Source organism: Cimex lectularius, unplaced genomic scaffold, assembly GCF_000648675.2.
Source record: "Cimex lectularius strain Harlan isolate CLEC.00 unplaced genomic scaffold, Clec_2.1 scaffold141, whole genome shotgun sequence".
Taxonomy (NCBI): Eukaryota; Metazoa; Arthropoda; class Insecta; order Hemiptera; family Cimicidae; genus Cimex; species Cimex lectularius.
In genome coordinates this window covers 677,241-701,765 of record NW_019392838.1, presented here as the reverse complement: position 1 = coordinate 701,765, position 24,525 = coordinate 677,241, and the positions used below count along the sequence as shown (strand labels likewise).

Here is a 24,525-nt window from a genome sequence, read left to right as displayed (position 1 = left end):
TTTATGTAAAAAAAATGTAATTTTAGACTAAAATCATAAAAACGTTAATAACTCAGTAAAGAATCAAGATGGAAACCTCGTTCCTGGTGGCACTGAACTACGTTTTAAGGTTAGTGAATCTACCATTGACGTTAACACACCCTGTATACTCGGCGTGGGAGAAACAGGCTTGTGCTATTACCACAAAGAAGGAGAAAGAGCGGAACATTTCTTCTGTTGGTTCGAAGACAGATTTTCTTCTCCTGGGAGAGGCGAAAGGATGAAGGATAGACACGGGAAGTGTTGAAAAAGCTTTGGGATCTGGTAAAAGCCTTAAGCCAGGTAGTAAATAGGCTCCTACTCTAATCTTAATCTTACCTATTGCCACCTTCCATTTAATTTTGTAATTGCGTCCTCTGAGAACGTTTTTCGCCAGGTTTTTGAGACATGCCTCGATGTGTTTTCTGAAATGCTTAAATAAAATAAAGCTTTTCCTAATAATGGAATTTGTCAGACCCGGGAATAAGTGAAAATATGGAGACAATATCAGACGAATATGATGGGCGGCATATGACAAGACAGCTTCAACATATTCTGGAGCATCTGCAAAGACACGTGGTGGCGAAGGGTATATTGTTAGAAAACAATCACATCACTCGTTTAAATATCGGTCATTTACATTGGCTTTTAGGAGGGAATCGCTGATGGAGAAGCGGTCCAGTATATTATTCTGCCAACATGCGAGGAACCCAAATAACGCTCCGACATCATATCCAGCTCGTCTCACGACTAAATGCTCGTATGATATATATTAATCTCTGTGATTTCTTGTGTCGTTGAGTGTGGGTTATTTATGGCAATAGATTACATTTGGTCATCATCAACGGTTGAAGTACGACCAGCGCCTTGCATCTTCCAAATCAAAATTTACACTTCTGAACTATTTGCGATTAGTAGACAATTTCGGCGATAGTCCAAGTATGTGTCCGGCATGCAGGGGAAGATTGCTTAATGTGTCGCACTTAATTCAAGCGTGATTCCTTGGCTGCTTATTGATAGTGAGTAGGATATCCACCCCGAGGAGCCATACCCCATTAAATGACTACGGTGACTATAGGTGGTGCAGTGTGGCCAAGACTGCAACCTGAAAAGGTGAGCCTTGTGTCCTCGGTCACTTCCTTTTCTCAATCCAGGCTCTTCGGCATAATCCCTCTCCCAACCCTGGGATGCAAGGGGGTATCCAGGCGCAACATAATGGTGTAGCCTTGAGAGCATGTCACCCTCTCTAAAGCACAAGCTGGATTCGTGTCGGCCTCCGGGTCGGCAGCAGACGGCGGGTGCTGCATCAGAGGCACACTAGAGGTACGGTACCAGATCCTGTCTGAGGGGGAGGGTGCATAACCATCTGAACTATGGTGTAGCAGAAAATGTCGAAACCCTGTTATATGGGAATGGACTCGTAGAGGCTTAGTGGCGAGGCTCCTGACGAAAACGTAATGTGATCCTGTTGCTGGGTGGTGCCGTTATCGGTTTCCTTCATAGGGCACCGTTCCTCTAGTGGGTGGTTAAACATTCCACTTTGAACGGATCCGGTAGTTACGGTGGAGGAGCCACAATACTCTGGGAGATATAGTTGCCTTCACTATCTAGGAAGCTCGGCGGGACGATCCAAGCTGATGCATTTCTGCTGAACGAGTCTGTTTAGGTTAAAACTCCGTGCGTGTCGATACCCAGGAGCCTACCCTTCAAATCGACTGGCAACCGGCACATGCAACTACACGAGCAGGCCAGTTTTTTAAAGAAATTTTCCTCCTAGTGGGAAAAGAGCATTGAACTAAGGTGATTATTACCCAGACCACGACTATCAATGGACTCGTAACTAACCTTGGACTATATGGAAAATATCTCACCAAAATAGGGAAAAGAAAATGTCACGCATGCGGTACCGAGGATTATCTTCAACACATTATATTGAGATGTAGAAGATATAGAGAAAAAAGGAGTATTATCATGGGAGGGAAAGGAGATATAAAATGTGAATCTATATTTCTAACAACAAACATATATATGATAAAATTTTCAAATTCATGTGCCGAGCAAAAAAAAAAATATTTATACAGCATTTAAATATAAGTAGTGCAAGTTATATAAATATTGTTAATTAATTACGCTTTCATGAAACAATTATGGTGTTATATATTAATTATACAAAAACATACTAATTTTTTATCCACCTCTACCTGAGATAATAGTTGTAAATGTTGCACGATATATTGCCATAATAATATTCAATCATAAGAGGTATTGCATCCCGGGTGGAATTTATGTTTTAGTAGCCATACAACCTTAAAAATGTTATTACCCAAAGACCAGTCAGTTAATAAGTAATTGGGCTGCGTATTTCGACCGGGTTGAGGTTCCTTTCCAGGAGCGGAAGGAGTCATTTTGACCCCCTGGGGAATCCGTCACCTGCCGGCGTCGTCCTTTAACCGGAGATCGGCCGTCAATAGGGAAGCGTGAAGGATCCTGCCCGAAATTTCGATCCGGACCCGATAATTTTCAATAGGGCAGTTCTTTGATACTATTGATATTCGATGTAAAGCCCTAAGGAACGGAGACGCACGCGCCAACTTCTCTCCTCCCACCAGAGGCTCAGTCATGCCCTAGCTCTGGGCGTGTCGTACACACTATGGTCCGAGTTTCATCATAAACCATGGATACACCGACTACAGGTAAGGTTTGACGCATTGTTTTAGATTTTAACCTTAGATCTGTGATACGTTTAAGCCTCACCAATGGAAACATACATTACATTTTCAACATTTTTACCCGGGATTTTTAAAAAAATTTCGAATTTGTCAATTTTTTTTTGTTTTGTTGTTGTTTGTTTTTCGGTGAGATCCACCACTAGCAGGGCCTGTAGGCCGCCGGTTTTATGCCGTGGAGTGGTGACTGTCATTTCAACCCGACGCCGCCTTGCTGTGTAAACACATTCCTCAGCCGCCCCACTCATTATCTCCCATAAGAATCGGCATTATTTTAGTTTTCCTTCGAAAAAAGTCCATTGCTTTCCACTTCAGAATTTTAAAAAAATCGTTTTCCAAAATCAGGCTTTCAAGCATGAAAGAATAACAAAATCATCGAATGCCGCGTATAAATAAACAACCAATCATGTGGCATTTGAAATTTTTTGAAAAATATACATAACATTCGGAGGGACTTATTTGAAAATTTTTTGTCTAGTAAGCCTCCTTTTGTTGTATTCATACCACGACTAAACCGAATACCATTAGCCGATTTAACCCTAAGCTCCCTCCCTTAAGGAAAATGTTTTCCTCTTGGCAATGTTTTGGGGTCAAATCGAAGAACACGGTTTTCCTTTTGAACATTTACAAACATGAAAAGATTCATAACCGGCGAGTGTTTAACGATGCATGGCGCAGAGAATTAAGTTCATAACACGCTTAGAAACTTTCGACCTGAAATATTTTGGAACAAACTAAAATCCAAAAAAATGAAACTAAAAGAACCATTTTTTTTGTAAATTGATATTCTAATTTTTATATTCACGGGAACAATTTCACTCTTATGTTTATCAAGTTCAGTAACACTTTCGTTTTTATTTATTTTTCCTTTATTCATATAATAAACAACGGTCAATTATTTAATAATTAATCGCAGTGGAAACAATGCAGACCAACCGCTAAAAACTCCGCCTGGCCAGTGTTCGTTTTAATAAATTTTGCTTTCCTTTTCGGTTGATTTAATATATCGGTAAATATACATAATTTATTTGTAATCTAAACATATTAACATGAACAAAGGTGCGTATTTTTTTGTCCTCCCGGAGGAACTTAAGGGAAAATAACGCTGGAACTTAATATGAAGTATGAAAGGGCGAAGAGGTATCGAGGTCATCGTCGTCTAAGGCGACTTTGCGGTCCTCAGGATGGAAAAGGGTAGGTAAGCTTTTGGCAGTATGGCTAGGATGGATCAAGAGCTTGATGGTTAGCTTTTGGAAGCTACATGGAGTCAGCTCGTTGGAAAGTAAGGTTGAGGTCGTTGTGGATAGTGAGGTTAGTTACGTATTAAAACGGTTTCACAATTGGTCTGAGGAGCTTGTAAGAACTCTACATTTTCACTCTATATGTCTAAAGTAGTTGCAGTGCTTTTGACGGTCAAAGCAGTTTTCGGTCCTAAAATTTTTATGCTGTGATTACCATTCACTCTTCTCAGAAACCAATTAACGCTGGCACTAAATATTGGAAGGGATATTTCGAGGCTATATTGTTTAAAGGTATGTGGCAGCTCCTCAGGTGGGGAAGTTTAGATAATACTTTGGCAGTATGATTAGGATGGATGGAAAGCTTGCTGTGGAACTTTTGGAAGCGGGATAGGATCAGCTCATTAACAAAAGGAAAGTTGACATCATAGTAGATAGTGAGATAGGCGACGTTGTTGGTTTTTCACTGGAAGGAGAACTGTTCGAAAGGAATGGATTATCCAGAAATTTTAGCAGCATAATCGATCAGTCCGGTGAACGATCAATATAAAAATAATTTTTATGACTATATAAATAGTCATAAAAATTATATTTAGTTTAGGTGGGGAAGAAGATCCATAAAAATACCCCCCTTTCGGGGTTCGAACCCGCGGTAGTTGTATTAGAAGTCCAACGCTCTATGCCCTGCACCAAAAGTGTTACGATATGCCTAATATTACAATTAATTAAGGTTTTTAGTCAAAATGAAAAAGTCAATGGCACGAGCGGGATTCGAACCCACGATCTTCCGCTAGATACGCCGCTGCTCTACCACTTGAGCTATCGTGACCTAGATATGCCTATTGTTACGTGCTTTTACTATGCTTATTCACCATAAAATTGACTTGGTTGGACCAAGATAAATTTGACTGCGGTTTGATTGAAATTGATCGCTTGGTTTTTACCTTCTTTTGTCAGCTTTTCTCTATTAAGCACAGCGGGACTATGTTGGTAGAGCTGTCGGTTGTCCTCTTCAAACATTTCCTCGGAAAGGTGAAACGATCGTGTTTGTTGGATGTAATCGATGGTAGGATTTTCCACCGGGATTTCTCTCGTTTTGCGCTAACAGCATAGGTTTTATGTTAATGGAGTCATTGATTTTATCATTTTGTTGAGAAAATAGGAGGAAGGCAGAACTAACGGGTTAATCTCTCTTTGAGTCTGGGACAATTTTTCGTCAACCTATGCTTTATATAAATCCTGTCCTTTTTTGTGCGTTATATGAAATTATTTGATACGCGTTGTTTGAGAGGGTGCTATTTTTGTGTTAGATGTTGAAATACGATTTGACGTGTATTTTGACCTGTCCTGAAGTTTTGCCCGCTTTGTAGTATGTTTGTCCCAAGCCTGGAATTTTTTGTGTGTTGTTTACGCCGTTTTTGTAAAATGGGTCTGCGTCGTTGGTGTTTTGCGTCAGCCGTTTACTTAAGTTGTGAGGGGTGTAAGCTCGGTTTTTACCCCCTGCTTTTCTCCTATAACTGGACTTTGATTTTTATTTTTTTTTATTTTTTTACAGAAATTCATATAGTGATTTGGTCCGCTACATGCATTAAATGCGGACTAAATTCTAATTCTATATGGCTGTTCTCATGAAATTCATTTAACTTAATATCTTGACGGGAGCCAGCAACTTTCCTTCTTTTCAAGGGAGGATGCGAATTATAAGATACAACCGTACCTATGAATTGAAGTTTACCAATAATTGGCTGTAAGTGTGACGGTAGTGTGAGGTTGTTGAATTTAGGAATTAGATAGAGTACGGAAAACTTTATTAATGAAGATGAAGACGATCTTAAAGTTTACAGACTGTAAAATGTCGACGTATATAATCCAAGTTTTTCGGCAACTCTAACTTTGTAAAATCTGTGACCCTTAAACGATCCTCATCATCATCTTTATGCTATGGATACCATTCTCTATTTATTGTAAATTATATGTATGTACTTGCTCAATATGAAGGATTAAAGGAACCAGGAGGTCATCTAAGCCGCGTTTCAGGTCCTCAGGATGGAAAAGTGTAGATATAGCATTGGCAGTATGGTTTGGATGGATCGAAAGCTTAATCTGGAACTTGGGGGAGCGTGATCGTGATCGGAGTGGAATAAAGCAATGTTGAGGTAGTTGTGGATAGTAAGTTGGTGACTTAGGAGGATTTGGGTGTGGGAGGAATAAATTCGTTGGATTTTGTATGCTTGTAGGAACCCCAGTTTTCAGGTAGTCACCCCTTGTGATTATGATTATAGTCTGGATGATGACCATCGTAACATAGACTTCTACACAGATGGATCACTTATCAAAGATAGAGGGAGTGGTGCAGGAATTTACATACCAAAATTAGGAATCAGCATCTCCTCCCGTCTTGGCAATAACACCTCCGTTTTTCAGGCGGAAATCTGGGCCATCAACGTGTGTTGTAGAACACTGATGGAAAATAAAATTATGGGAAAAGATATTAAAATCTTTTCTGACAGTCAGGCTAGTCTTAGGGCATTACAAAAAGATTTGTCAACCTCACGACTGGTGGAGGAAACTATAGATCTTATCAATAGGATCTCTTTCAGGTTTGAGAACAAGGTAACCCTTATTTGGATACCTGCACATAAAGGACACCAGGGCAATGCAAAGGCGGTTGGCCTAGCCAAAGAAGGTTCTAATACTGCGTTTGTTGGGCCACAACCGGTATTACCCCACTCTATGAGCACAGCGAAAGAGAGTATCAATAACTGGGGCATGAAACAATTCCTTAGGGAGTGGAATTTATCCCCCGGACACAGGCAATCGAAAGAGTTTGTTAAGGCGATCAAACCAGCTGAATCGAAATGGCTATTCTCTATCTCAAGGAAGAGAATTTGGAGGCTGATAGGTATTCTGACGGTCTACTGCCCACTGAGAAGACACCTCTCCGTAATGGGTATCCTACCACATCCCTTTTGCCGCTTCTGCGAAATAAAAGAAGAAACGGCAAAGCACTACCTCGCAGAATGTGATAGGTAAGCTAGGTCTAGATTTGAAATCTTTGAAGGAGAGGATATCACCAAATCACTCCCCGAGATTAAATGGTCCAAAATCTTGGGGTTTGTGAACAAGTCCAAGAGGTTTATGTAGGACACGTGAGCCGACCAAGTCCCGGACCTTTTAGGGACGGGGTACGAGTCTACCCAGGCATTTAACCCCTCGGGTCTTGGTCGCCCACCCTGCATAATATATATAACCCCAAGGTTACACTGCGACTGTCCACTGTCCAGTGTGGTTGCAGTAAAGTTTAGTTTTGACGTCTATGATTCGCAGTTGTCCAAGATGTTGTATCTTTAAGTCTTGTGTGGACATAACATGCCAGTCTGCTATCTAGCTATAGTCCTATCTGACTTGAGTGGAATAAGTAAGTCTACCTCAGTCCTGGAAAACAATCCCATTTAACCGACGACTTATTCTTAAGTCATTTTATGTTGCGTGTACGTTTTTGGCCATTTGGCATGCCGCAAAAGTGTTCAGGGCCGATAAGTTTCCTCATCGAGCTTTCCTTAGCCAATTTGCCATTTTTATTGTTGTCCCTTTGCCATATATGTTCTGGAACCCAAATAATGTCCTGTCGACGTCTACGTCAAGCCAAATACTTAGGACTATACCTCCTAAGACATCAAATTAAAGTAGAATCCCCACACAAGATAACAACTTATCAGAAGACTAAGAAGGACCGAAATACGTCTTGACCGCCAACACTAAAACTACCTTATGCAAGACTTTACTCCGACCACTTTAGAAATACGGAGTGGAACCGTGGGGTTCTGCCAAGCTATCAAGCCCATGCAATTCTTCCAAATTAAAATCCACCAAAAATCCTTGCTACATCTAAATCTACAACGACCTCAACATTCCTTTTGTTAACGAACTGATCCGTTCCAGATTCCATAAGTTTTTCATCAACCACTCGATCCGTCCTATTTCTACTGCTCGTATCCTTTCTACCCATTTCCATCCTGATGTCGTCACCTTTATCGACGAAGGCCTCGAGACCTCTTTACCCTTTAATCTGTCACACTGAGTGTCAGCATTTTCTGGTTTCCCAAGGAAAGTGTCCTCCGGGTGCAATAGTGTGTATGATCGAATGAAAAAAATATTTCGATCACGTTTGTAATATGCACTGCATAGGGTACAAAAAAAACCTGGTAGTATCCGAAACCAACGCCCAACCTAGCCAACAATTCCAATGAAAAATCATCAGAAGCATTCTCCACGCTCCCTACTTACTCCTCATTCACTGACTTCAACATTCACATTGTTCAAGATTGTATCTTTTCTCGCTCTAGGCATCTTGGGGTTCCAACATGCCATCCAAAAACCAATCGATCCATTTCTTCCATAGCAATTTTCTCCGTCACCAACCTTACTATCCAGCGACATCAACATTCCTTTTGTTTCTGATTTGATCCGACTCCGCTTCCAAATTTCCACTCCAATCATTCTTAGTACTAACCCCTCCGCTCAAGGCCTCTCTACTATTCCTAACTTCAGCATCCCGTTAAATGACGTTTAGCCCAGACACAAGGGTTCATCATACGGGTTGGGACAGTTTAAAGAACCATCTGTAAAATAATATTTCACCTACGATTTTGATCATTTCGTTTACACAAGAGATTTTCTTTGTGATAAGGTTGCTATGTATTTCAAAAGAAAGAAAAATCAAGATCAAGAGATCATTCAATCGAATTAATAATTTTTTTAAAAATTAAGAATTGAATTACAGCGACTATCAGATCGGTCCATTAATGGCGAGGGAATTAGCGTCCTGGGCTCTTCCAATCATTTCTTTGATAACCCTGAGATTTTGTATACTCCTTGTAAAACTGATTCAGAATCGGTGAAGGTTTATGAAAGAAAGAGAAAACCTCTGCCTATTAGTTAAATAATAAGCACAGTAAGTAGAGAATTTTTGAACAGCAACATATTTCTCTTATTCTGAAGACGAAGGAAAACTGCGATATGTACAAGGATGCAAAATGTCTGGTCCCAGTTAGAAAATATTATCTTCTCACATCTAAAATGCTCGAAAATCTTTGCTAAAACAATTCCTGACAATAGCAGACAAATTAATATGCATATTCACCTTGTGATAAGGGAGCGGATTTACTCTCAACCGTGACAGGAAGAATTACTGAGGTTGCTGATTCGCTTGGTGATAGGAAAGGAAGGTTAAGTAGGTAGAATAAAAAAAGTGTAAAAAATATTGGTTTGTCAGATAGTCGTAGTTTTTCATTTTCGACAGTTTGAATTAAATAAAAAATATATTTGTACATAAGAAAATATAATTATCTGTGGATGACAAGAAAAAAAACTTTAAACAATTATTCTGGTAGAGTGGAACACAAGCCTCCTGGGTGAAAGCCAGGTAACCGAGCCATTAGACCATACCGGCTTTATAATAAAGCGTGGATTCTTCGCCTATAATCAAAATGACAAGTTCAAAAGATTTTTCCATGTTCTCTATGGAATGATGTACATTTTGGTCGTCTCCAACCGATTTGCCCGTCCTATCCTGGCGGTTTTGCCCTGTGAGACGTGCTTCGGCCAACTTCAGTGATAGTCAGCCCAAAACGACAGACGGGTCGGAAACGACAAAACTGCAAGTTCACAACGCGGCAAGTCGTCAAAAGGAAATATCGCAATTTTAGAAATAATATTGGCTCTGTGATAAAACTATAATTCACATTTTATTACAACTCCGGTATGGTCTAGTGGCTAGGATACCTGGCTTTCACCCAGGAGGCTCGGGTTCGATTCCCGGTACCGGAATAAATTTTTTTTTATTTTATTTTTTTTTAATAGAAAGAAAATTATATTTCCTTATACACAAAATCTATTTTTTATTTAATTCAAACGGTCATAAAAGAAAACCAGCTACTTTTTGAGGAACTTTTATTTTTGAACGTTATCATCTTTTTTTAAGCATATTAACGTTTTATTGTTACCACCATCATAAAATTTTGTAACTGGAGAGAGAGAGAGAGAGCGCGCGAGAGAGAATGAGGGAGAAGGAGAGTGAGTGAGTTAAAGTGAGAGAGAAAGAGAGAGAAAGTGAGTGAGTTAAAGTGAGAGAGAGTGAGTGAGAGAAAGAGAGAAAAGCTAGAGACAGAGAGAGAGAGAGAGAGAGAGAGAGAGAGAGAGAGAGTGAACGATGAGAGAGGGAAAGGCAGAAGAAAGAAAGGAGAGAGTGTGAGAGGGAGATAGAGAGGAGGAGATAGAGAAGGGGAAGAGAATGTGTGAGTAAGTGTAGTAGAGTAAGTACAGTGAAATGAACTGAACTTTTATTTTTTGTGTACAAATTTAGGGCAATACAATTATCCTCACAACATATAGTGCTAATGTTTTCTCAGAGGTTTCATTATAAATATAAATTGTTTTTAATTGGTATGATAACACATTTTAAAAATTAAATTCAGTAGGTATAAATAAGATATATTAAACAATCTTATAAATTAAATGCATTCAATTTTACTTAATAAACATGAATAACATCATTTTATAAGTAATAAAATATCTATTTTAAACCAAGTTCAATCATTTAAGTTAATTGATCTTCTTTCTTTAATTTTTTAAACAACTTAATATGTTATTTATATATTTTTATTTTTAACGATTACACAATTTTAAAATATTTTGTAGACGAATTTTTTAAAAATATTTTTAATATATTGCAATTAATTAAGGTTTTTAGTTGAGATAAAAAAGTCAATGGCACGAGCGGGATTCGAACCCACGATCTTCGGCTAGATACGCCGCTCCTCTACCACTTGAGCTTTCGTGATCTCAACTAAAAACCTTAATTAATTGTAATATATTAATTGGTCAAGCGGACCACGAAATTAGTGAATTTAATGATTTAAAATGAAGTATACTTCACTAAAGCTCTCCGTGGCCATTTCATTTGTCGTCGAGAATCCAATCCGATTACACGACATTTGAAAAATGGCAAAAAGGAGGGAAAACTCAAAAGGTGAGGATGAGATAGGAAGTTGGTGTCCGAGTGGATCGAGGTCACGATAGCTCAAGTGGTACAGCAGCGGCGTATCTAGCCGAAGATCATGGGTTCGAATCCCGCTCGTGACACTGACTTTTTTATCTCAACTAAAAAAGAAAAAAAAGGGGACTTAGCCCAGCATTTTTGTTTTATTTTTATTATAAATTATGCATTAAACTGTATTAGAAATTATTGTTTTTTACTGAAGTAAAATTTAATCAAGGGATTTTGAAAAATAACAAATAAAATGTTTTATTTCCATAATATTGTTTACTGGACACAATAATTTTTTTAAACAATTAATACCGTGTATAATGCCAACTGTTAGCTGAAACTAGTTAGGCCTACTGTTAATAAGGTTGTCACTAATTTCATAAGGAATTTCACTCCATAGATGATGCAACCCTGCACTCAGTTGTTGCAGGTCAACTGGCTGCGGATGCTGACCGAAAAGCTTCTCAGGAACGCATTCGACATGTGCTCAATGGGTCTGGAAACAATGGGGAAAGTGCAGATGAGAAATTCCCAGGTTTTCTAAACAATGATGAAGAACTCTTGTCATCCAGAAATCGAAAATTACGGCCAATTAGATCCCTGGTTTGAGGGATGTATTCCTCGAAAATATCTTGGACATAACGGAGTGCGGTGAGGTTGCCTTCATTAATATGGAGTCCAGTTCGTCCTCCAGTGTAAATCCCAAGCCAGACCATTATACCGCCACCTCCAAACTGCACTGAAGGACGCACGAACTGGGGCATTGTACGCATGACTGTTCTCGGTAGACTCTTCGGCGCCTGCTATCACTATACAGATAGAACGCCACTCATGTGTAAATATTACAGCATTCCAATTGGTGTTCTTTTCAAGGCGTTTGCTGCGCCATATTCGCCTGAGTTGCTGGTGGAGGGCTGTTGCTACAGGTCGTCTCAAAGAGGCATACGATGTCAGCCAAGTTGATAAAGGCCTTGTGAAACATTTTACACGTCATTAGGATCTGGCGAGCACTATAGAAAGGGTTCCGTCTCGCAGCAATGACAATATTTCTGTCCTCCCTTAGTTGTCGAACTGCGCTGAGAGCACTACCAGGCCTCCTATTGGCACTTCCAATCTCTCGGAATCGTGCTAAAGCCCAGATCACCCTCTGATATACAACAACTGCCCCTGTGATATCCATTTGTCGGTGACATCAGCTCATTTTCACAATAGTATTGCGAACTTTTGGTCCAAGATGATGTCTTTCCATGGTTAAAGAAAGTACAACTGGATTAAAATGGAAGAAAGATGAAAAAAGGTGCTTGTTTTCAAAATGAGTTATCTTTATGTTTACTATTCCTAAGTAAATTCGTTATTAAAAATGAGGATTGACATTCGTTCATTTTTGTTTTGCATTTTCTATTTGTTTTATCCATCTAACAGGAACATATCGGTTAATTTAATTAAAATTAACAGAATAAGAGTAAATTACAAATATCCCTATTCATTTTTGAGCAGTTTAGGTGCCAATGGTTTGATGACAAAATATTAGTGGTATCCAGTTCATAAAAAACTTATGTTTATTTATTATTATATTTATTTTCAATAAGCCATTTTTGTAAAATTACATCTGATGATGTATCAGATAATTTATGACCATTTTAAATATACCAAATTTTGAATCTTTATAATTACAAAAGAGGCTAGGCTAAGAAAGTTATTTGTTTTCCAGAAAACAAAGTGTGCCAATACATTTTTGACTGGATAAAGTTTTTTTAAATTTAGTTGTTACGTTATGTAAATTTTTCATTTTTCTTTTCAAATTATTTTTCTGAATATTTCATGAAATAAAAATATTTAAAAATAAATGTTTGATTTTTTAAAACTGAAACCAAAAAAAAGTTTTATGTGCCAATACTTTTTGGATCCAGTTTATAAGGCTTCCGAAGATTGATTTTCCTCATTTCGGAGATTGGCTGGTTTTTTTATGAACTATTCACATCCCTCGATTATGAGAATAGCAACCTGTCGGATCAGGAAAGGGTTCAGTACCTAGTATGTAAATTGTCACAATCCGCCTTAAATGCTTGTAAATACCAGTCGCAACTAACTACCAACTCATGTGGGAGCCGCTGGTCAAACGTTTTAATGACCCTCGGGTGTTTGCAGAAGATTTTCCAGGTCAAACCAATGCATGCCGAAACAAGGGAGGGATTGATCACAATTTTCGATCAATTTGTCCCCACATCGCAGCTGTCAAAGTTTTAATTTCCTATTCTGAGTGAAGAGATTTTCTTACATCGGGGTTTGAAATTGTTGGAACTCATTCGCCCGCGCTTCATTCGCCGTTCATTCGAATCGGCAGTCCGCGAAAAGGCTGTGTGTACGAGGATTATGTATTTATTATGGATTATGTATTCTTTATTGTAAAACAGGTTAAATCGGTGAAGACAATATCGGGTTCGATTGGCGCTTAAACCCCACGAATTTCTGCTTCAGTCGAGTCCTAAGGATGGTTGTTTGTTTTGTAAATAGGGGCCCCATAATTTGGCAGATTGTAGGCCTTTCCTCAAGCTTTCCCCCTGGGATCGATATTTGGTTTGTTAAACAAAGGGCGATTTGTTTATGTTGCTTTTCGACTCAGCATTTGTCGGCTGGATGTGAAGAGAATGGTTCGTGATTGAAGTGCCACCAAGCCCATCATAACCTACTACATTTCGAATTTTCGAAACCCTCAGCTACGCGTTCAGGAGAAGAAAATACGAAGGATGCCAATAATATTCATTGTTATTACGAAGTTGGAATAACCCCGATTGAACCTTCCACCGTGTTGTTCTCCACTGTCCAAGTGACTGTGTTGGACAGTCAGAGTCAAGGTCATACTGTACGATTCTTTATGCTGGATCTGCGATAAATGATAAGAGCAGAGATGAAAGCCGCGACAAGAGCAGAGCAAAATTAATTTCTATGATATGCAGTTTATAGTGGGTTTTCGACTATGGCGACGATCTCTGCTTAGTAGGTGACGTTTTATTTTTTAGATCAAACCAATTAATTGAAAATATTTCTTTAAAAAAAGAGTGATTCTAAAGAAGAAATATTTTCAACTTGAAATGCTGTTCAATACTACAATGTTGAAAATACAAATAAAAAGCGCAAATTTTCTGCACACCCTACAAAAACTCGAAGGTAGATGTTTGGAGAATTACGTCATTTTTATAAACAATTAAGGCAACACCCTACAAAATTTATGGAATACATGAGAATAAGAATTCTTCTCAAATATACCTTTGATTACATACTGTCGCAAATCACTGATGGGATTGAAAAAATTGTCATAGTGGACCAATTTTATCCGAAGATCGGCTAATAATTTCAGTCAAGTAGGTAAATAAATAAATTTATATACATTGTTTTTATAAAATGTATTATAACAGGTAAAGCAAAACATAATCAGACACAAGAAAAGTAGTACAAACAGTCGCTTCAATATAAAACCTACATATGAAATAAAAACATCGTTTTTGGGCTTCCCTTGTATCACAGCTCTTATCATTTATAGCTCCAACATAAACGTACTCTAACTCGATGTGGGTAGTGAGAGCAATATTCTGACGCGGCAAAAAAATAGGCTTGCCAATTAAATCTTTTAGGTCGGTTCTAGGCTTTGGCGGAGGACTTAATCCCATTTTGGTTAAATCCGTTTGGAGGTTTGCCTCTAAAATTGACCCTGATGCTGGATACAACATTCGTCATTCGCAATTGGACCGTTAGATGGAAAAAGAGAGCCTAGCAATGTTGTTTCGTCTTGCCTCAGGGCTAACAAAAAATTTCTTCGAAATTGAAACATTCTTCTTTTGCGAGAGTCGAGCCTTAAGGGGATAGGGATTGTTTAGATCAACCGTTCGCTGAAAAACCACGGGGCGGTTTGGTGTTTCGCTGCCATTCAAGGATAATCCCTCTCGTTTTGGGAATTTATTCGAAATCGGCAAACGCGGACTTCTCAATTTGGAAGCTCGATTTTCTCGTGATCACGATTAAAGCCAGGAACACACTTATCCGATGCTACGAAATGCGACACTACCCGATGCTACCCGACGTAAATCCAAACTCCGATTTTCCATAAGGTTGCATTACCCCCGTGCACATCTACCCGATGCTATGCCACGCTAACCTACCCGACGCTCTGCGATCCCCACTGTCCAGATTTTTGTCGGGTCGCATCGAGTACAGTCGAAGACAAAAGAACCGGACACTCCTATTTTTATTCAAATTCATATCGTCGTTATATTAATTACAACATATTATTTTAATATAAACCAAATTAACTGTGATTAAAAATTAATTAGTTTTTATTTAAAAAATTAATTTTAATGGTTTGGTAGAAAATTAATCAAAACACCGGAATACGATTTTTTGATATAATGAATTTAACTAAGAATTTATTGTACTCGCTTCGGCGGTACATATACTAAAATTGGAACAATTTATTACACGGTTTTGCTCGTAAAATTTAATTAACAATTTATTTCATAGATTTGCTCGTAAAAATTACACCATGTTCGTCGGGTAGCATCAGAACAGGACATTCATATTTTTTGTAGTTTAGTTCAAACTAAGTACATGTAATTTTGTCGTTATATTAATTACAACATGTTATTTTAATGTAAACCAAATTAAACGAGATCAAAAGTTCATAAGTTTTTATAAACATTGTTTCATTACGATGGTTAGTAGTAACTTTAATTAAAACAATTAATTTTAACAAACAATTTATTAGATCGTTGTGCTCATAAAATTTAACTAACAATTTATTACAAGGTTTGGCTCAAAATAGTGCATTAAAAACAAAAGATTCGTTGCGATTGTGATAGTGATTATTGTGATAAACGCTGTGGACTGTACGCGACGTGTGCTTGCGTCGGATAGATGTGCACACCCCAACAAAACGTGGCAAGGCGTCGGGTAGCGTCGCATGGCGTAGCATCGGGTAAGTGTGTTCCTGGCTTTACGTAGGGCATATCATGAGGTGACTAATTACATAAAGACCACATGTCCGTGGTCATGGATTTAAAATCTTGAGGAGGTTCTAGGAAAAGGAAAGTTATAAGATCAATTGTGTGGTGTTTAGAATTACACTTAAAATTAACTTTAACCCCACTTCTCGCTTTGAGAACCGCACATTAACTTATCATATTGGAAGGCTACCGTTTCCCTTTGACCAAGAGTTGGTTGCCGGAAGACATGGACATTGACGATTTCATTACCTAGGTCGATTCATTGGACGAGGCCGTGGGATTGAAATCCCAAGCAGAAGATTTGTTCGGTGCCGGTGGGTTTCAATTGACAAAACAGAACGGCCGTCAAATGTTGCGAGTTTGGTCTTGGGTGATCGGGAAGACACCATAATTAAAAAATTGTGAAGAGTTGAAAGAACGGAAGTGGTGCTTGTTCCGTTATGGGTTTGAAGTGTGATCCTCGGTCTGATCATTTGGGATTTAAATACGATCGTAACAACAACGGTTGGATCTATCACCTCATGTTGTCCAACTGGAATGGGGATTTTTGATCCTCTAGGATTCCTATCCCCAACTAACTTATATTTCATGGGGCTTATTAAACATCTTTGACAGTCGAGCATATATTGGGATGAAACCCCACCACTTGTGATCGTTTCACATTGGAATGCATTTCAGGACGAGATATTTATTGAACCGAATCCACGTTCCACGTTGAATAGTACAACCCCGCTGACTCTCTGTCGTGTGGTTCAACGGGAGCATTTCGAGTTGTGTTCGAACAAATTATCACACTTAGCTACATTTTTAGATTACGGATTAGTTCGGGTCGGGAGTGGGTTGAAAAATTTCATCCCTGGCGTTTGGTAATTGCCATCCTACGGTTTTACCCCTTCGTCGACCTATTTAAGATCATGTATATAAAGCGAATTGTCATTACGGCCCACAACTCCTAATAGCCTTGTTTAGAGAGTGAAAAGAAAGTTTTTTTGGATCTTGCTACTAGGTCACTAGCTCGTCATCGCGTTCGGTTGTGCAATATATGTTTTCGTATCAGTCCACGTAATGTAAGCCGGGGGTCCAGCATAATGGGTACCGGCCGTAAGATTACAGAGAACCAATGCGTTTCTGAACTACGGCGTGGATTTTGCCGGTCCCATAAAAACTCGCTCGAAAGGTCAAGAACGCTGGGCAGTACAAGGCGTACATATGACCGTTTGTTTGGCCACAAAAGCGATACGCCTAGAATTGGTATCCGATTTATCTACTCCTATTTTCTGGCCGGCTTCAAGCTTCTGACTCGACGTGGACTTTGTCGGATCGCGGTACGAATTTCCTTGGGGCGATCAGAATTGAAGCGAATTTGTCAATTCTTTGGGTCAGATGATTTCAAGAATAAGTTAACCCATGAACTGGCGGATTTCCCTAACGGTCCTAACGTATGAAGAGATGAGTACGGTCTTCGTCCAAATAGAAGTCTTGCTGAACTCGCGTCCACTTTGCCACCTCAGTTCAGATCCGTCTGATCCAGGCGCGCCGACCCCAGCACACTTCCTCACGCTCACGCTTTTAAAATCCCTTCCAGCAGTAGAGGGGACGCATGTGGCGACGAATCGATTCGATAGATTTCAATTGTTAGACCTAATCGTGCAGGGCGTCTAGCGAAGATGGAGGAGAGAGTATTTAAATGTACTACAGAGAAGAAACAAATGGGATAAACCAATTCCAAAATTAATCAATCGTGATCATGGATCAATCAAATTGCCACCGACCCATTGGCATGGAATCATACAGGAGGTATTTCCGGGAGAAGACGGGGTGGTCCGAGGTTAGTACAACTACGGGGATTTACACACATCTCATAAGAAAATAGTATCCGTTTCCTACTCAGCAATAGCTTTCGTTGTATATCATATCGGTGATGGGTTATATAAGATAAATTCATTTTCTTTTCTTTTTTGCCTTCCTTTACTTTGAAGTTTACCTTTTTGTTCTACAAGTGTTAATTTCGTTAGTGTGTAAATTTTTTCCATCGTACTATCTTCAGGATCGGTTGCTGAAGACTGGGGTTTCAAATCCAGGGGGATGTTACCGCCTTTTTTCGTAATTTGAACTCGTGGTCCGGTAATGTTTACGTTCCGTTTTTCTTTATTCTTATCGTTGGTATTCTAAAATTGACTTTTCTTATCATGATATTGATCGGCCTGAATACCAGTATGAACACATACTCTTTTCATTTTTTAAAGTTTTACATTTTTGAATGATTTTTTTAAAAATATTGATACGAGAGATAGTTATTTATATATTTTATTAGGTTTCGGCTCCGCTTAACCAAATAAATTCTTTTCAATCAATTAAGTTTTGTTTGAGATAAAAAAGTCAGTGTCACAAGCGGGATTCGAACCCACGATCTTCGGCTACATACGCCGCTGCTCTACCACTTGAGCTATCATAACCTCGATCCACTCGGACACTAACTTCCCATCTCAACCCCACCTTTTGAAAAATGGCAAAAAGGAGGGAAAATTCAAAAGATAGGCCATTTGATGTAGGAAGGTATTGCAGTTCCAATATGTTCTCAAAATTTAATTGTTAGAGATAGTTGAAATTAGGTTCTAATGCACCAATGCGTGTTAACAATGTTTTGTTTTGCTGCCAATATCTTGAACATGTTTTGATAGTTTAATTTTGCACTTACATTGTTAATTGACATGACAATTTCTTCAGTAATATCAGAGTATCTATTAAGATTATCCTTTATACTTTAGATGGAGCTTCTTACCTATCTTTTAAAATCCTGGATTATATTTATGAGAGCTTGAAATTTTCCACCTAGACTATTGTTATTTTCATGTTGGGGCTGAGTCGAAGCGTTGTGAAGGCGAGGGTGCTTTTGAAGACATCTTGATGCAGCTAGCAAAGGTCAGCTCTTTTCCACTCTTTTTCGATTTCTGACACTCTTCTCTTGGGGACCTTGAGTGATGGTGTAAAGCTTGGCACACGTCACAAGAAAGCATTTAAGCGTTGAATGGTACGCTTTATGGTACGCTGTATACTGTTCATTTCGTCTAAAGGAAGACCCATCGTGTTCATGGGGGCACCTCAGGAGCCGGCTAGTCACACGCTCATTGAGTGCACAAATTTTGATGCGCTAAGACGTAATTGGAAAAGCGAAGCTGAAAGAGGAGTACAAAACATGTTTGCCACAGAAAAAAATTTATAGCTACAAAAAACTTATTTACAAAATCATGGAACACAAAGGGTGGGTGACAACCTAAAAATAGCAAGCGATAAATAGGTTTTTCGTTGGAGTGCGTAATAACTATGAACAAATAGTAATTCCGCTCCCTCAACCCGACCGGATACCGCCAACAGGGCCATCCTGGACACGCTTAAGCGTGACAAAGTTCCGGGGGAGCGGAAAAGACCGCTAGGCAGAGCCATTTGACCGAGTAAAAATAGATCCTGGTAGAGCCGTTTGGGTGAAGGTGCAGGAAGAAGAAAGACCTGACAGGCACGTTGTATACGTGGTTGCGGGTCCTTTTGATGTCATAAATACTTCATCACCAAGTGTAAGTCCGAAGCGAAGTGAATTCAGTCTACAGCAAATATCATAAACTTTCTCGTCCGTTTGCCGAAAATGGCGAGTAAATGTAAAAAAAAATCGTTCGTAAAGCGGAAGAACGAGAACGTAGTGAGTGAGAGATCTCAAGTCTGCTACGCAGCATGCAAGATTTTTTAATTTAGCAAGGAAAGACTGGTCGGATTCCACCCAATTTTTATCGTTAGATTTTCTTGCGGATCCTTGCGGTTTTGTTCTGTCATTCGCGTTTCATCATTTGTATTATTTGAAGGCTTATTGGGAAAAAACGACATGAACTCGGACAGGACTAGGAGGATCGTAAACTGTTACTGATGTACACGGTAATCATTTCAATCATGTATATATACATCAGTATATTATATACATTCTATTTATGTTCGATATAGTTTAGCTTCATTAGTCCATTCATAAAAATATTGCTTTTACTTGCTGTTGGACGATGTATAAAGTTGACTGGAGATGGGACACAAGCTCGCGAGCTGATCAAAAGAGTTAACTCACTTTACTGAGCAAGCGATGAACCGCCCAAGGGGGAAAAGAAGCGGTTGCCCGATATCTCAACCACCCCGATGTCAAGCCAACAGCGATTCCCGCTCAATTTTGAATTTTGTCGTTACCGTCAAACCGTAACTTGACTACTCTCAGCTCCAAACGCTCTTCCCTCTGTTTATTCACCTCCCCAGGTTTTCCGGAGTCCTTTCTGGATTCTTGCCCGTTCAACGTTCAACTCTCCTTATCAGTTATCCCACGTCTCAGCATTTATCATTACTCTTGCTCTTATTTATTCAATTATATGATTATACTCAGTTAAAAGAAATTACAGTTTTGACAGATGACCTATGCAAGTTTTTAAAAAATATATGTTAATGCTTTTTTATTTTATGCTATTTTTAGTATTGTTTCTATTTTTATTCACTCGTTCACAAGAAAAAAGAAACAATAAGATTACAGGGTTGTTAATTGTTATGCGAACGAAATGACAAGCTGTTCAACTTCCTTCCTTTATTTATTTCTTTTTTAAATTAAAATTTATTATTTTCAACAATATAAAAAGGTTCAATAGTTCGTCATTTCTTTGACATAACAATCCTGTAATTCAGACAATCGATCTTTACGATTGGCCCTGGCGCTGGAACACCGAAATTCGAAAACACACCGAAGTTTACCCATGGGATTATTAAATTTGGTGAGCGCGTGCGGTGAGCAAGGAAAGCCGATTCATTTCACTGAGTGAGCGGTTTTGATCCAATCCTTAAAAAGAACGGTTTTTCCTCATCAGTTTATAACTTCCACCATCGTCCAGTCGGAGTCTGATAATGCGCGCTCTGATGTTACTTCAGGCCCATTACTAAGGCCTTAAGAAGAATTAAACATATGTTTATTTTATCAATTTGTTAACTGACGTTTTCATGTATTTTACATTAGATAAAAAAACAGAGGGGTGAGGATATTCACTCGAGGCCCGAAACTCTTGCCCTATCGGTGAAGTCTTGCTTGTTATCTCGTCACCACCGGGGAGCGTTGACTATCAGTCGACAGAGGAATTGATCTGGTCGCGTAATACCCCAGAAATTGAATATTCGGTATTATCTATTTTAACCCTTTATCGCCCAATTTATACGATAAATTTACAAAGCGTTCCAATCGAGGTGATTGCGAAAATAAAACAAAAGAGCCGTGGAGGAAAACTGATAAATACTTATCTCTACGGCCTGAAGTCATTTATCGAGGTACAATGGGAGGGAAAACTTCTGAGAAGGGGCAAGTTTCACGCGAAATATTTTTCAATTTGTCGACATGCTGGATAATATGAAGGGAGAAATTCGAGCTCCTCTTGTGGAAAAGGGCAGACGGTAAGAAATAAGTGTAGTTCCAAATGGCATTTCCTTGTATATCACAATGTCCGCCCATCTCGGTTTTTATATTAATAAACCGTCTTGACAAAAGAAATCCGTCCACAAAGAGATGCCAAGCTCGGTTTTCCTCTAAGGATTTAAGCAAATACGATTCGAACCAATTAAAACTGGCATTGTCTAAGATATAACTGATAAATGAATACCAAAGGAGTCTCGTTTGCTGCTTCACCTATGGAAAAAGGCTTCTTCTTTCCTGCATAACTATGCCAACTCAGAGATAATTTTTTTCGCCCATTTTGATTCTCTCTTTAAATGAAACGTTTCATTATTAAAAATAAAGTTAATTATGGCTAACTGCCAGCACGTGACATTCCTGAAATTTATGTAATTCTGTCTGAGTTGGTCAAATTCTGACGTCTGAAAATTGAGGATATCCATGAGTCAGTAGAAAGGATATGGAGCTTCTGGAAAAGAAGTGGTGAATGTGGGTGTGGTGGGGAGTGGTGTAGAAATGTATTCGANCGATGGACCTGCTGATATGTCACCAGGAGGTGAAAAAAGGTGTGGTGAGGAGAGGTGTAGGAATGTATTCAATGAACCTGACGATATATCACAAGGAGGTGAAAAAAGGTGTCGTGAGAGGTGTAGTCATTGCATTCGTGAGATTGGACAGCTTGAAATTTCACCTCTCTTCTAGTAGGTAAGATATTGAGCTTCTGGAATACAAGAAGTGAAGGCGAGTGTGTTGCGGAGAGGTGTAAGAATGTATTCGATGGACCCAACGGCATGTCCCCGGGAGACGAAAAAAGTGTGTTGGAGAGAGGAGTAGAGTCGATTCTTGAGCTTTTTTAAACTGGTTTAATATCTGGAGATTTTAACTTGTTCTCCAATGTATTTTTAAAAGTTCATGCACTCTTGTTCTGCAATAACAACATTATCGATGTTTCATGGCAAGTTCTTCTTTTCTGTCGGGATGGAATCCCTCACACACTGAGGTCTTGATAAAATATCGCCCTTGATCAATTGCAAAATGTCGTCATTATTAATTGAAATTCTAAAACAAGTGAAAATCTTTTTGTTCATAACCACATAATTTTGGGTAGAGAGTACCGAACAAACTATTTGTGAATCTATCTCTTAAAATAGTATGGACCAAATATTTCTTTTGTAGTTTATAGAGGCGATAGAGATGCCACAGACAACCGACTTTTCTGACTTCCATTGTAAAATTGCTCTTGTCCATGAGCTACATGTGTTCTCGAAAATCGCCTGTTTACGAGCGATCGATTGCGCAATTGAAGAACCCATGTGTACAAGTCTTTGATATTAGTTTAAATGTGGATAAGGTATTTTCCAAGACAGATCCGTCAACTCAATTTTGGCCTTTTCCGATAGTTCTGTGGAAATGTAAGAACTGTCATCTCTTCTAGACCGTTTCAATATGAGCACATAATCCACGTTAATGATGTCGTTTTCATAATTTACAATTAATTAAGGTTTTTTTTTATTTTAGTTGAGATGAAAAAAAAAGTTAATGGCACGAGAAGGATTCGAAACCACGACCTTCGGCTAGATACGCCGCTGCGTGACCTCGATCCACTCGGACATCAACTCCCCATCTCAACCCCACCTTATGAGTTTTCCCGTATCTAGCCGAAGGTCGTGGGTTCGAATCACTCTCGTGCCATTAACTTTTTTTCATCTCAACTAAGAAAAACCTTAATTAATTGTAAAGTATTAATTGGTCAAGCGGACCACGAAATTAGTGAACTTTTCATAATCTTAATCAAAATCCAGTAGCAATTGTAATGGGATGCAAGCGTTGAAATCCTTCTGCCGAAATCAAATTTAGAGTTTTTGCCTCTTGCGGGAACCATCCAGAATTTTCATTTACGCCGTTACGCTTGATAGAACCCAAACCCTTTAAAGTACTGGAAATCCCTGGATTTTTAATTCAATCACATATTTCCAACCTAATTTCATCGAACAAAACATCAAAACCAAAGCATTCTGAATTAATTTACAATTCGCTGGTACACCCGATCGGTCTTTTTTTAAAAATTTCCCCTCTAATTAGAGAAAAGTGTTAACCTTAACGCCTAACCCTCCGACGAAGATAAAGGCATGCAGTAAACATCATGGACAAGAAAATGGACACTCTCCACTCTGCATGTGGCGATCAATTCAATGTTTTGACCCAAGAGTACTTTTAATTTATTTCATAAGTTCCAGGAATTCGTTTTATTTTTAATTAAATCTTCTGTTTTGCCATTTGGCATTCTGTTGGCAGTTCTGACTCTACTTATGTTCAAGTCCTTTTTTCTTTTGTTTTATTTTTCTATTTAATTTTCCAATTGATTCCTTATCAAAGTAGATCAGAACTTTTGGCAGACGGCTATGCCGTGCTGTAATGTTTATTTTATATAAAAAAATATGTTTTTGTTGATTTTTTATCTTTTTAATTAATTAATGTTTACGTAAGGTATTAGTTGAAATGAAAAAGTTAGTGTCACGAGCGAGATTCGAACCCAGGACATTCGGCCCAATACCCCGCTGCTTTAACCACTTGAGCTATCGTGACTTTGATCACCAACTCCCTATCTGAACCTACCTTTCGAATTTTCCCTTTGTTTTATTAGAGAGACGCTTGCATGTTAAGGTGTAAATATCATGGTGTTGAAATGCAATTCTAATTTCATCATCAGGTTGTAATTTCATCAATGCATAAGGATAATGTGAATGTAGTTATCAGTTATACATTCTATGATCTCGTCGAAACTTGGACATCATTCTACATTTAACGTTTCCATACCAGATACCGGAAAAATTTTATAACCAGCTCTTTTTAAAATTTTAACTTTTCTTTGGATACAAGAGGTGTTTTTTTCCTGACTTCCTGAGGAAGAGAGGACCTAGGTTCATCCACAGCCTTTTTATAAACTTTTTGAAATCTAACCACATCACGGTCAAAGAGGATTTGAAGAAAAAACTTTTATTGTAGAGAGAAAAAAAGTTCATTAAAAGGTCTAACGAAAACG

The 24,525-nt window shown here is 38.6% G+C and overlaps 1 protein-coding gene and 1 non-coding gene across 2 annotated transcripts in view; both read left to right on the top strand.

Moving 5' to 3' along the window:
• Nucleotides 1–1,077: 1,077 nt before the first annotated feature.
• LOC106671176 overlaps nucleotides 1,078–24,525 on the top strand; it is an 86,320-nt gene continuing 62,872 nt past the window's right edge. The window contains exons 1-2 of the mRNA XM_014402068.1: nucleotides 1,078–1,131; nucleotides 2,647–2,711. Coding sequence (XP_014257554.1) covers nucleotides 1,078–1,131; nucleotides 2,647–2,711 — 119 coding nt within the window. The remainder of the gene's footprint in view (nucleotides 1,132–2,646; nucleotides 2,712–24,525) is intronic.
• Trnae-uuc lies at nucleotides 9,740–9,811 on the top strand. The gene has a single exon. It is a non-coding gene; the product is annotated as a tRNA-Glu (tRNA).